The 13,734-nt window shown below is 44.7% G+C and overlaps 1 protein-coding gene across 2 annotated transcripts in view; it reads right to left on the bottom strand.

The window, feature by feature from the left end:
- The window catches only part of GRB2 (growth factor receptor bound protein 2), a 281,266-nt gene that overhangs the window by 89,409 nt on the left and 178,123 nt on the right, over positions 1 to 13,734 (bottom strand). For both annotated transcript variants that reach the window (XM_069654806.1, XM_069654808.1), the window contains exon 5: positions 5,955 to 6,123. In XM_069654806.1, the coding sequence (XP_069510907.1) occupies positions 5,955 to 6,123 (169 nt within the window). The remainder of the gene's footprint in view (positions 1 to 5,954; positions 6,124 to 13,734) is intronic.

Here is a 13,734-nt window from a genome sequence, read left to right as displayed (position 1 = left end):
CCTGCTCAGTATTCTCGTGGCATCAACTGTGGTTAATCTCGGCTTCCTCTGTTCGACAACTTTTAATGTTGCCTGTGATACTATGACTTACGTGGTGGTGTCCATTTGCTTTAGATATTCAAAAAAGCCTCTGAGCCTCGTCTCTTCCTCAATTCTCTTACATGCGCCCTATGAAAATATATAGGTATGTAACAATTTGTGTCTCTATGTCTGCTCCAGGATCACTTGTGGCATATCTAATGTTAAAACCAAAGAATAGGTTCTTACCAAGTATACGTCATCAGTTGTCCCCAGTGGTGCGCGGTATGATCTATGGATCTTGCCCGCAAGGGAAACGGTATCTTTCCGATGGGTCTGAAAAAAGTAAGCAACGGCTGTTGTAAAAATAGTAGTTGGCCTCTCCATCAATCCCTGGGTTGGTACCTATTGGGCTATACTTTCCAGCCCCCTAGAGGTTGCTCATCTTACATCTGTTGTCCCGTTGTCGAGTTCTCGGTCGTGGCAAAAAAGAGCCGCAAATGGCTGCCATTTGTTTATATTCATCGTCATAGTGACGTGGCTACGCAAGTGCGTGATGACGTCACGCGTGATTTCCATGACATTTTGGACCCGCGATAATCTTCGTAACTCCATGTTGTCATAACTATAATCTGTAGTTCACTATTGACTTATAGTGATCAGAGAAAGATGTATATAGCAAATGGTAAATAGTAAAGAAAAAAGTTCAGGAATCGGTATGAACTTATGGATCATGATAACTAAATCATTAATTGACAATGTGCTAAAATGGTCAACAGATAGTGTCAAAATATTACAAATGATCCTGAAAAAAACGAATTGATTAAAGCCCATGATACTGTTTATGGAGAGGTCTAGCTGTCCTCTCCTAGAAAGTCCATAGTAGAGGATATAAAGTCACCTAAAATCACCCTGTGTGTTTAATAGTAACGTCTGATGCATAAGTGACTATGAAATTAATAATATGCTCCATTCTAGTTTTCTATGGGGCTGTAGTTAGTTCACTGAAATTCATGTATTACTTCTAACCTGCTGACTCATTTCGCATGGCAGAGTGTTTAATTTCTACAAAAAATCTCCCAAATTGTAGTCCTCATTCATACCCTTAGGGGATAAACTACTCAATTTCTCTAACTAGTACATTTCTCTCTGATTGTCTTTTTGTATGATTTCCATCCCCTGGTGCCCTTTTCACTACTTCTATAATTACTTTAAGTTGTGATGTTATGTTTCTTTTCATCAAAATAACGGGCCACCAGTGATCTAATATTCTGTCCTGATATTACTTTTATGTTCGTGCCACCTTTCTTTTGCTTTTCTGTTTGTCTGTACCACATAAAAGATGCCACAGGGGCAATTTAGTCCATATATGACTGGTTTTGCATTGCATGTAGCGTAATCTTAGTTTGATTTTGGGTCCATTGTATGGATGTCTTACGTGGGTGCCTTTCGTTATGTTGTTGCAGTGGCCATTGCTGAGACATGCAAATGTGCCCGTTTTTCTTGTCCTCAATGTTGTTTCTCCTTTGGAGGTCTTTCTGCTTTGACTAATTCATCCTTGAAGTTGCGACCCCTCTTATATGCTATAGTCAGGGGTTTTGGAAAAATGTCTTCAATTGAGGGTCCATTCCAATTATCCTCCAGTTTTTCTTGATCATCCTTGATGTGGTGGCTTTGTCCTTAGTATCTCAGTGCGTATATGAAAGGTGACCCTTCTGGCTTGTCTTTAAGGAGTAGGTAATTCATTTCTTGTTAGTCTGTCTTCTCTCTGGCTATTTCAATGATATTTGTCAGGGAGGGGAGGTAAGAGGGCAGAATGGTCGAAGGTGTGACTGGGAAAGCGACAAAGGGAGTAAAATAGTGGAAGGTAAGGTGGCAGGGAGGGGAGACTAGTTAACAGGGTGGTGGTTGGAAAATTGGAGGGAATAGTATTAAGTGGGGGAAGGCGGCGAGAGATGAACATGAAAGGACAGGTAAGGAGAAGAAAGAAGGAGAGAATAGGCACAAGAGGGAGGACAACTGCAGGGAGGAGCAGGTGAGAAGCAAAGGAGAGCTGGGTAAATTAAGTAGTAAGGGAGAGGTGAAAAAATGAGGAAGTAGCAAACGAGAGGGATGAGTAGGTAAGGGAGAGAAAGAATAGAGAGAGAGAAAGTGTGTGTGAAAAAGTGTGTGGAAGTGCGTGACAAGGCACATCATAACCTTCTTTGTCCTGGGGAAGGGGAGAAGAGTAGGGTGCCTTTTAGTAATTTCAGGAGGTAGCGAGACATGGATGTGTCCTTCAGGCTCTCACTCCTTAGCTGGCATCATCAGGGAAGTTGGAACGTCTGTGCAAGGATTATGCCAGGGACTGCCTTTAGTCAGGCCAGTTCAGTCTTAAACATTGATCACTAACAAGCAATTGTCCAAACTACCTGAATGAGTTCTGAAGTTCTTGAGGCCATTTGTGACACTTCTGTATGTCCATTTCATCTCTGCCATTAAGGTAAAAGAGTTTGCAGCCAGAGCACTATTGTTACATTGTGGCAACATCTTCTTGAGTGTCCTTAGAGAGCTCTTTCCATCAAAATCTAAACCTATTTCTATCTTCTCGCTAACATCTTTGCGCCGATACTCCCACCTCCCAAAGCCATAAAAATATAGTTAAGTGAAGAAAGTAACAAAGCAATAGATATATACTTCACCTCAGGTAAACCAGACGTAAAATATGGTCTTGCCTTCACAGAATTCTTTGACTGAAGAGCCATCGTCTCCAACTAGATCTTGATATTCGTTTCTACCATAATTAGGTCACAACGCGCAAAGCATGGTTGGGATAGAGCTTTTCCCCGTGAAGCATACAACCTATCTTCTTTTTCAAACAGTGAAACTGGGGGTGGCAGTATGGATGGTCCTCTTAAAAAGCAGCGTACACTACAAAACCTTGGTGGGTGTGGCTTCTTAATTTTACTATATTGATAAAGTCTATAATCCACTTGTAATTTTAGAACTGGGGAGTTCCAGAAGGCAGAAGGCACAGAAGGTGGTCCAGTGAAAAATCGGGTAATCCTTGGTCAGCTGCTTGGTTTAAAGTCTCGACTGGTTTTTCATTCTGAGTCGTCTGGTGCTCCAGAAACTAATCTCAAAGCTTCTTCTGGTAACAGAGCGAGGCGGCAAAAGCAGCTGGTCCCGCCTGGCCAAGGAGAAGGTCAGATTCCCATGGTTCCCTCTGGTCAGATGGAGGTTGGAATGCAGAGATGCATAGTAGAGCTGCTTTGCCTTCAGCAGGATCTTTGGAAGACTGTTGCTGAGATTTCGGAGGTTGGGCTACTTATCAGGGTTTCAAATAAGTTAACGATTGACAATGTTTTGGTGCATATGCTCCCCCTGTATGGTAATACTGGAAGCAGAGTATGCAATCGACCTCTAATCACACAACTGCATCCTTTTCAAACATTTGGAGGACACCCAATCATTAAAACATCCCCATGCTTGTTCCTGGTCATGAAGACAGAATGTGAATTCAGCCACGAACCCCAGAAAATCCCTATAGATTTCATGTAGGCTACCTTATCAAGGCCTAAATTAGTTTTCAAAAACTGATTAGCAGAGTTTGCCAATTAAAATGTTCTGGATTAGGAAACAAAACTTATTTGATTAGCAATTTTGAACTCCTATTTTTAATGTCAACAAAAGTTATTTGTACCCAAGACATAAAACGAGCAATACAGCATTTGTGTACTGAAGTAAGCCATTAGTGAGCTGAGTCTTGGTAAAATTTAACAGTTCGCTTCAGGAATGAACACAAATGGATCTGATAAAAGGGGTCGGATTTTTTTTTTTCAGTGTAAGTCTGAGCTAGTGGTGTGGCACAGGGCAGTGCCCCATATATTGTATACTGACACATTTTCTGTGAGTTCAGAATGTTAAAAGAAAGTAATAACACCATACTATGACAGGGAGGGTAATTGTCAGCTTTCGGTGGACAAGAGGTTGTTTGCCACCTTGACCACCTGAAGATGACAATTACCCCGATCCCACTGAGATCCACTGTTTTCAATAGAACGTTAAATGCCACGTTCTGTGGAGAGCAGGGTGGCTAACTGACCTCAAGCCTCAGCCAGCTAGGACCAAGCACAGCATCCCAGCCCTGTGCACTCATGGAAGCAGTATGCATTACTATAAGCACTCGGAGGTGCTGAAACCTTTTATTGCTTTCAAGGGAACCAGGCATTGCATAATCCATGCTTCCCTTTATAACCGCAATTGGAAATAACTATTTGCAGGACCTGGAGATGAGCCAGTAGATGCACAGAGGAGTGAGCAGGGGATTAAAAGTGTGCCAATCCAGTGGAGAATCTGGCTGGGGCAGCACTTCCAAAAACAAGCTGAAGGCTGGGCAGAGGCCCAGAATGAAATGGGTGGCTACGTGCAGATTCTGCTTGCATTCATGGCCTCCAGACGGGCCAGCTCCCTCCAGCAAGTGGCAATATATTATGCAATCATAAGTGGAGAGCAAAGTGAGCTGTGGAGGCTAACTACAGTGTATGGTATTGCAGTAGATATGTAGATGCAGACTGGACGGAACTAATGATCACTACATCTCGTTAGCTTTGTGTATTCATTATGTAAGAGGAAAGAAAGGTGCCAAGCAGAGTGGATGGCACAGCAGGAAGTAAACTGGGCAAATTAGGTGGAATATTGCAGATTGCAACCATCTCACTTTCAGGGTAGCTGGTCTAAAGCAACAGGGTAATCAGATAGAACATCAAGGAGTTTGGGATCAGCTCCTGGAATTGAGCACCAGTTGCCCAGATTAATTCAACAAGCAGGTCACAGAACTAGGTTTGGCTTAAAAAGGCATTTGGCTGTGTGATCATGTACGTTTTCAAAAAAGTGTTCACTCATCAACCTGATGCACCTTCTGCAACAAAATGAAAACTAGTTTACACTATGAGATTTAGATACACTAACCTAAACTTTACTGAAAAGCAGAATGCAGTGGTGTACAGTAGCAACTGTAATTGTGCATTATATAATTTAATGTTTTAGGAATGGAATAGCCAGACTGTCCTTTTAATTAAAAGAAAAAAAAGACCACCGCATACTAGTCTTTGTCAAATAAGATATAATTGGATTACTAAAAGTATCATCTTAATTACTTTTGGCTTTCAATTATTTGAAAAAAATGTCTTGCCTAGTACTTTGGCATTTTTAAGAGTGGAGGAGAGCATTACTGATGTACTCTCTCCATTACCCCCATTCAACTTGCAGTGACCACACAAGAGGGCGGAGAGAGCCCTGAGGGCAAGAGAGGAAGCAGAGTGAGCCATGCGTTCATTAAACAAGGTAATTTAAAAAGCAAGTTGTGCTACACAAGTGTCAATTTAGTTAGCAAACCTACAGAATTGCATAGCAAATTGCTATGCGACACTGCTTATTTTAAACCTTGCATAGCCCTGTGATTCCCAGGGACAGGGCACCAAACAGTGTTATCAGAGTACATTCACAAAAAGATGCCAACTTTAACTCTGATTATCCTTCAGGAACACCAATGCAAGAGGGACAGTTAGGGGCCCATACCAAGGGTCTGTATGCTTTTCAATTAGGTACTGGCCAATTTGCCACGGTTCCTCGCTGCCACCACCATCCAAGCACACACAGTTTAATATGCCAATTAACTGGTCTTGGAAATCATGGGGTAGATTTTCCGCCCTGTAGCTAGGTCTGATGAGGACTAGGGCAAAAGGTAGGTGAAGCAAAATGGTGGGGATAGGCAAAAAGATTGAGCAATTGTTAGAGCCATATTTCAGGACTTTCGCCGAACAGTAGCATCTACAATGCTCCTTTGCAAACACTTCATACTGTTCCGCACTGCCCCACATTCGCTCAACAGAACTAGTCCCCATCTACATATCAGCAAGCATGTACCCCTAGACGCGCGTAGTGAAATCCTTTACCTGTGGCACTTGCTCAATGTCCCGGAGAAATATCTGTTGGTTCCTTGAGACAGATGTGGATCTGTGGTAGTCTACCAGCTCATTTAGAGAATTAAACTTAACAACCCAAAGGAAATACTTTCCAGCACCGTCCCTCAGCACCTTGAAGTGCTGGACATCATTTCCAAACCTGTAAATGCATAAAACAGCATGAATGAGGAAGAAGCCCAGTTATCAATTACTAGAAAACCAACATTTTGTGGGTAAGTCTGCAAACACTCAAATGCAAAATGGAAAGCAGTAGAAACAAACGTGTGCCACTTGCAGTTAATCTGCTCTCAAATACCAGCCTGAGGGTGACTACCATGCATTTAAGGAACTGCACGGGTCCTTTAAGATGGTCACAGTGCTAAATATATAGTATTCGCCAAAATATTCACATTCTGAGTCTGTCCCAAAGTAGTATATTACTATGAAGGAACAGCAGTTCCAAAGACTGCTGAACACTATACTTGATTGAGAGTGGTCAGTTTTCGTTGATGTCCGATAATCTTCAAAGGCAGTAGTTAAGCAAAATGCATACCTAAGCCAAAATATTTAATAGTGATACCTGCAAAACAATTGATTATCAGAAGAAAGGCTGTCAGGAAGGGATGTGGCTGTAGAAGGGTAGCCTGGCTAACTGATTGATAGATTTCCCAGAATGATCTTGGGGCCAGAAGAGGGTTGATGGAGAGTTGGCGTCACGCACCACTACAAAACAAGAGTAACAGCTCAATGAGATGTATGGGCCTTGCACAAAGAGTGCCCCTTGCAAGTAATCAATCTGATCAATTTTCTGTGGTCCCCTTGATTAATATAATAAATATGGGAATTGGGCAGTACAACTCAGGTTTGAGGGAGTCATGAGAGGAAACGGGAGTTTGGGGGTGGGCATCAATAGAAGCTGCCGGCTACGCAATGACCATTGCTGGAGGTGGTATATGGGAGGTTCCTTCAGACCCCTGCCAGACACCATCACCACCCATACAGCAAAATCTCCATACCCCAGTTGTGCCCCCTGCACAAACATTTAATGGTAGCAGTAAGGGAGATTCCACTACATTAGACCATCAAGGGAGCGCTCATTGCATGGGACAGGGTTAAGTAACACCTTCGCATAGGAAGACAGTAGGTGGGGAAAATAGTCTGAAGGCAATGGATTGCAGAAGAACCCACATAAAAACCAAGGTTGCAAACCGGTGCAAAAAGAGTACAGCAAAGTTTCAAGCTCAAGATGCAGGGCGCCAGATCACAGGTCTCCCAAGTCAAACGTGTCAGGTTTCTCACTTTCCCCAAAAGGTTCATCACCTCGAGAGCCCTGGTTCTCTCTAGGCTGGACTATTGCAACAGCCGCTTTCTCAATCCTCTTACTTTTACTCTCTGTCCTCTATAACTCTTGCAAAACAGAACCGCAAGACTTATCCTTAGCCTCAAGACCAGGGACCACATCTCTCCGGTGCTAAAATCCCTCCACTGGCTCCCCATGGCTGCAAGGATCAAGTTCAAGACCCTCTGCATAATCCACAAGCCTTTCTGGGGCCCAGGCCAGCACTATCTACAATGCTCTCTTACAAAATACTCTGCCTCAAGTTATTTGCTTGTCCTCCTCCAGCTCTGCGGGTGAGCCGTTTTCAGAGATTTGGGGGTAGATCTTCATCCTCTGCAGGTGCTTCCCCCTGAACAGCCTACCTGCCTCTCAGTCTTGAGCCCGAGCTCCTTAAATTCTGGAAACTCCTCAAGACCTTCCTTTTCTCTGCTCCCTCCTCTCTCCCCCGCTAACAACCTTTTTGTCTCCACCCTCCTTCTCCTCCCTCTTCAGTTTTTGCCGACTGGTTGCCTGGTTCACCTCCAGAGCCTACAGGTCCCAGGCTCCCCCACCCATCTTTTGCACTTGCCTCCAGGCCACTGCGCATTTTGTTCAACATTTCTGCATTTGCTGCTTACGCTTCTTGAGCGGGGCAACCTCTGCACTTAACCCAGGACCTGGCTGGACCGGACTATCTCCCCCCCCCCAAACCCACCAGTCTCTGCACCTCAGTCTGTACATATGCATGACCTAAATGTTACTAGGACCAGTTAGTCATTCGTTCAGCCCCCTCCCCCTCCTCTTCCTCCTCCACCTCCTCCTCCTCCTCCCCCTCCCCCCCAATGGACAACCTTGGTCTCAACGGTTTGCTCTTTCACTAGGAGAAATGTCAGGCCTAGTATGCTAGTTTTTATGTTTATATCATTCTGAATCTTTAACGCCTAAGAATGATCATTGTTTTCCCTCGTTACCTTCCCGCTTTGAAGCACTTCACTTGTGTATAAGTGCTATATAAAACAAACAAAATAAAAAGATGGGAGACTTCACTCTTAAACAATGAGAAATAAGGAGGCCATAAACGCTTGTTAAATAAAATTAAGTGGTTAACAGATGAGGGAGTCAGGCTTACAACATGGCAGTCAATACCATGATCTCCAATTAGGAATGAAAAGGGGAAGCCAATTCCGGTCATTATGGAGACTCTTGAAACCCAAACCACAGTGCAAAAGTCAGATGGAGGGAGGCTAGTGGAGTAGGAGTTATAGCAGTGTTGGAGGGTTTATAAGCAACACGTACTTGGGTGTACAGCAGGTGGCCAAGCCACATAGCCCAGACTCTAGTTTAAAAGGGTCCAAGAAGCCTACAGAAGCTTTCACCCAGCAACTGGCAGAAGAGAGGGCCTATTAATGAGGGGTAACTTGCCGGGCCTGCTGGGGGTTACTAGCCAAAATCCAGGGGAGGGATGGCTCAGAGACCACCATTGATATAAACTATGAGCAAGGGATGTGCTGTCACCCCGTTAGACAGCTTGAAATGGACTGAGGACTCTCCAAAGCCACAGAGTAGCCTGAGACGTGCACACTCCCTTGGCTGTAGGGCTATAATTACCTGGAATGGACTTGGGGAGGTTGGGGGTATGCGTGGGCAGTAGTGGGTGAAATATTTCTACTGAATGAAGGCAAGCAGGGAGGTTGTATGGGTTTCCCCGGGAGGAGTGTCATCCAGAGGGACCCAAGGCAGGTGGGCAGAAACCCATGGCCTTACTCCAGTAGGAGAGCGTCCCAACCTTAATCACAGACTTCAGGAACACAACAGAAGTATGAATATCTAGTGCTATAATCAAATATGAAAACAGGCCTGGGTGCTCTCAGGTTCCCCAGAACAGTGATCTCACTGACGGAATCAAGGGCAGCAAACAAGATACATTGCACCCTAGCTTAGACATGGAACCAAATGGAGTTCATCCTTCATCGGGACACTGAAGTGGTAGAGGTTCTCCCATCTATGTTTTAGTGTGGAGTATCACCACACCCTGCCAGTGTTTCGGGCCTGTTAAGAGTGACCTGCAAACCGAGGGGAGAAAAGGGCTAGAGCAAAGGGATGACCTATCAATTGAACCGTGCTAAGTATTTTTCGCTGCGATGCCCTCAGGTTTTTGTACAAACAGCGAAATTAGTATTTCATTTGAGATCCTAAACAGTAATTCATGCCAGACTGCTCCCGCTTCCCAGTACTCTAATGTAGATGTTACCCTTTAATTTAATAAGGATAACCTAACAAACATTTTGTAGGATGCATAGTAATTGCAGCTTAAGTAAAGTTACCACCAACACCCAAATATACCTGGGTCTTGAGTATTCTATTATACATATTTATTGAATTTTAAATATAACATCTCAAAATATATAACCAATAAATAAACATTAAAAAAATCAGGATCACCACATTAATGAATACACATTCCCTAAAAAGAGGAAAATTACAGATTTGATTTAAACCATGTAGACAACAGTCTTATAAATCCAAAAATCGGCCCCAAATTTGATCAAACAAATTCATTTTCTTATCCCTGTATAAACTCAATCTTTCCATTCTGGATACTTGTTTCAGTTCATCCATCCATTCTGAAATTGTCGGTCTGTCATTACCTTTCCATTTTCTCAATATACATTTTTTGGCAGAATTTGACGCCCTGAAAAACCAACACCTCTGTGGAAAGGAGAGATCATCCACCATGTCATCCTCACCCAAAATTACAGTTGTATAATCAAAGTCCAAATGCATCAGAAGAACTTCATTCATCTTCGTAGTGACCTCACTCCAGAAACACCTTAGTTCATAACAATCCCAAATCATATGCTCAAAAGAATCAGTAGCATGTTTGCACCTCCAACATGCACTCGAATCCGTCAAGCCTCTAGCATGCAATCTTTGTGGCGTCCAGAATTTTGATCTGTCTACACCTTTCTCCTAGATTCAAGGATGTTAGAGCCACATTCCTGCACAGATTCCTCCATCTGCCCTCTGACATCTGGTTCCAATAAGTCTGACCATTTTGATAGTAATTCATAGTTTGGTTCTTTATACTGATAAAGATTCTTGTACACTTTCGAAGCCATGCCACCTTCTGATTTATAGTCTTTCAGCCAATCATGCCATCTCTTGTACCCATCCGGAATCTTGTTCCCCAGAGCTTTTTTCAGTTTCCTATACTCCCCCATTGTGCAATCTCTAAGATCTTTAACTTGCTTCAATCTTTTACAGCTGATCCATTTACCTTCAACAAGATCTTCTAGCCACTGCACACCAGTTTGACCAGAAAAGTGGTTTCCCCTTCAACGTAATGGCAGGATTCAACCAGAGCGAAGTCAATCCATCCTCAAACTTCCTTTCCGCTCTTGTTCCAAAGACTCTTCCAGCATGACCTCACAAAAGCTGTTGGTGGAGATGATTTATATCCTGTTCCATTCACTGTAGACAGAATTGCCCTGGGGGGAAGAGGCTAAGATCTACTTGATTCTGCCATTGTCCAGACATCAGCAGAATAATCTATGAAAGGTACCAAGTGGCGAGCCCCAAATGCTAAATGATAATTTCCAAAATCTGGGACCCCCAAACCACTACATTCTTGTGAGAGTTGAAGTTTCCAGAGTTTCAGACGCGGTTGTTTTCCCTCCCACAGGAAGGACTGGATCAAGCTCTCCATTTTCTTCAAATAACATTTTTTAAGCTGCATGGGAATGACAGAGCTGACAGGAAGATGTTCCGTCTGAGTGCCCATATCCAAATTTTCTGGGAAAGCTTGGACAGATTTGGGGAACGGGTCCCTCCTTGCTTTTTCAGGTAAAACATGGCTGTAGTGCTGTCCGTCAGGATCTGCACTGACAGATTCAGCCGGTAGGGCTTGAACGCTTGAAGCACTCCGAATACTGCCAGAAGCTCTAGCAGGTTGATATGATTCTTGGCCACTGAGTGAGGCCAGAGACCCTGAGCTGTGTGGTGGAAATGGTGTGCTCACCACCCTGTCAGGCATGCATCCGTTGTGACTACCGCCTGTATCTCGGGATCGTAAAAGGGTTTCCCCTTGGACAGATTTTTCTCTTGTCCACCAGAGAAGGCTTTGTACAAGTGTTGGCGAAACGACCACTAGATCGTCCCACTGACCACTTGCCTGAGACCACTGTTTCGACAAATATTCTTGCATGGGACCCATGCGCGCGTGGGGGACCAGGTAAATACATGACGCCATCATGCCCAGCAAACGCATTGCTTTGTGTACCGTTATCTGGCGACCGGTTAGATATTGCGGAATTTGCAGCAGTATATTCCGAATTCTTTCCTCTGATGGAAAGGCCAACCCCTCTTGTGTGTTTAGGACAGCTCCTAGGAACTGTTTGGAGGTGCTTGGCACCAGACTGGACTTTCTCGTTTATGGCGAAACCTAATTCGAAGAGGAGGTCGATCATTCTTTGAATGTTTGTTCGGCAAATGACTGGGGTCTCCCCTGTGATGAGCCAGTCGTCCAGGTAAGGGTACACTGGAATTGCCTCCCTGCGTAGGTGTGCCGCCGCCACCGCCAGTACCTTCGTGAATACCGTTGGAGCCGAGGCTATCCCGAAGGGCAGTACTTTGAACTGGTAGTGCTGACTGTCCACCTTGAAGCGCAAGTACCTTCTGTGCGCTGGGAACATGGAAATATGAAAATAGGCATCTTTTATGTCCAATGTTGCCATGTAATCCCCTTTTTTAGGAGGGATATTACCTCTTGGAGAGTAGTCATGTGAAAGTTTTGGGGCTTGACATACTTGTTTGCAGGCCTCAAGTCCAATACTGGGCGCATTGTCCATTTTTTTTGGCACAATGAAGTAAGTTGAATAAATACCCTTGTTTACCTGGTGTCCCGGGACGACCTCTTTTGTTACCCCTGACATAACCCTGGGTAGACTGCTGGTTGCTGTTCCATGGTGTACCCTGCCCCTGGGAATAGTTGGAGCTTCTTTGGGAATTTTGTCCGCGTGGGCGACGAAAATTGCCATTCCCCTTTGATTCGGGGGTTTGTTGGTTAATTGGCCCAGGAATTTAAGAGTCTCGTACTCATCCTTGGCGTTTTTTAGCGCGTCCTCTACCGCCTTGCCAAACAGTAGATCAGGCTCCATCGGTTTGTCTATTAAAGATGCTTGGGTTTCGTGTTTGAACCCAGATTGCCTTAACCAAGCATGTCTTTTGATAACAGTGCTCTCTGCTATCAATCTGCCGGCGTTATCCGCAGCATCAAAGGTTGCTTTTAAGATGTAACCGGACACGGCTCTTCCCTCCGACGCAAACCGTGCCAACTGGCTTTTTAAGGCTTCCGGGGCGGAGTCGATGAGGGCCACGACTTCTTCCCACTGGTGGCAGTTGTAACTCGCCAGTAGGGTGGTGGAGTTGGCAATCCTTGCCTGGTAGGCGGAAGTGGAGGCTACTTTCCTACCCAAACCGTACATCTTTTTGCTCTCCTTGTCAGGAGGAGCTTCAGACGATGATAGAGGCGTTCCCGCCCTCTTTCGGGTGTTTCTCACTACCAGGGAGTCCGGTCTCAGACGCCCCCTTAGGTACAGCGGGTCTGACTGGGCTGCCCTGAATAGTTTTTCGATCCTGGGGTTTACCGCCCTGGTGAGGTTAGGATTTACAAGGGAAAGGCCTATTCTCCTTTGTATAGATTTGAGGCTATGGATGGCCTGGGCCACCAGTCTCCTTTCTCCCACTAATTCCTCCGCAAAATCCCTCTCTTCCTGAACTCCTTGGGTATCAATGTGGAAGTGTTCTGCCGCTCTGGACAAAACCTCATTCAAGAGAGGTTGGTTGTCGACAGGGGAGTCGGTAACCAGAGGTTCTTTGTCTACTGGGGAATCCACCCTTTAGGTTTCTGGGTCATCCTCGTCCTCCTTGGTCCTAGTCATCCCCATAGTAGCCCGTCCCAGTTTGGTCTCCCAACGTGCCCAAATCTGGATCCTCAATCAAAAGAGGATCCTCATTAATTTGACAGTAGGGCTGTATACAGAAAGGGTCCGAAGACGGACTTTGTGTTGGTGCTTCAACCCGGGACTTATTACTTGGGGGTAGCGGGTCCCTAGAGCCTGAGGGTGTAGGCCCGTCAGGGGTATAGGAGAGGAAGTGCTCAGGATTCTTGGCATAGAAGTCTGCCAGAGATGACATCGTAGACATAACTCTGTCTATGTCTTCACTAGACCATTCCTTAGAGCTGGGAATGACTCTTTCCTGGGAGAATTTCCCTGTTTCATTCTGACTGGACTTATTGCCTATTGCAGGGGTCTTGGATTTGTCTGTCTGCTGTGACCTGTCTGTGTTTGTGGTGTAGAAGAAGGTTGAGAATGCTTCTGTTTTCCCCCCTCCCCGTGGGTGGAAGAGTGTTTGAAAAAAAGCCCTTCGGAGCTTTTCAACATCTGGCGTTTA

The sequence above is a fragment of the Ambystoma mexicanum genome, chromosome 3q (genome assembly GCF_040938575.1).
Source record: "Ambystoma mexicanum isolate Mex_15411 chromosome 3q, UKY_AmexF1_1, whole genome shotgun sequence".
Lineage (NCBI taxonomy): Eukaryota > Metazoa > Chordata > Amphibia > Caudata > Ambystomatidae > Ambystoma > Ambystoma mexicanum.
Note: the sequence above shows the minus strand (reverse complement) of the source record. Positions and strands in the feature narration are given on the sequence as shown.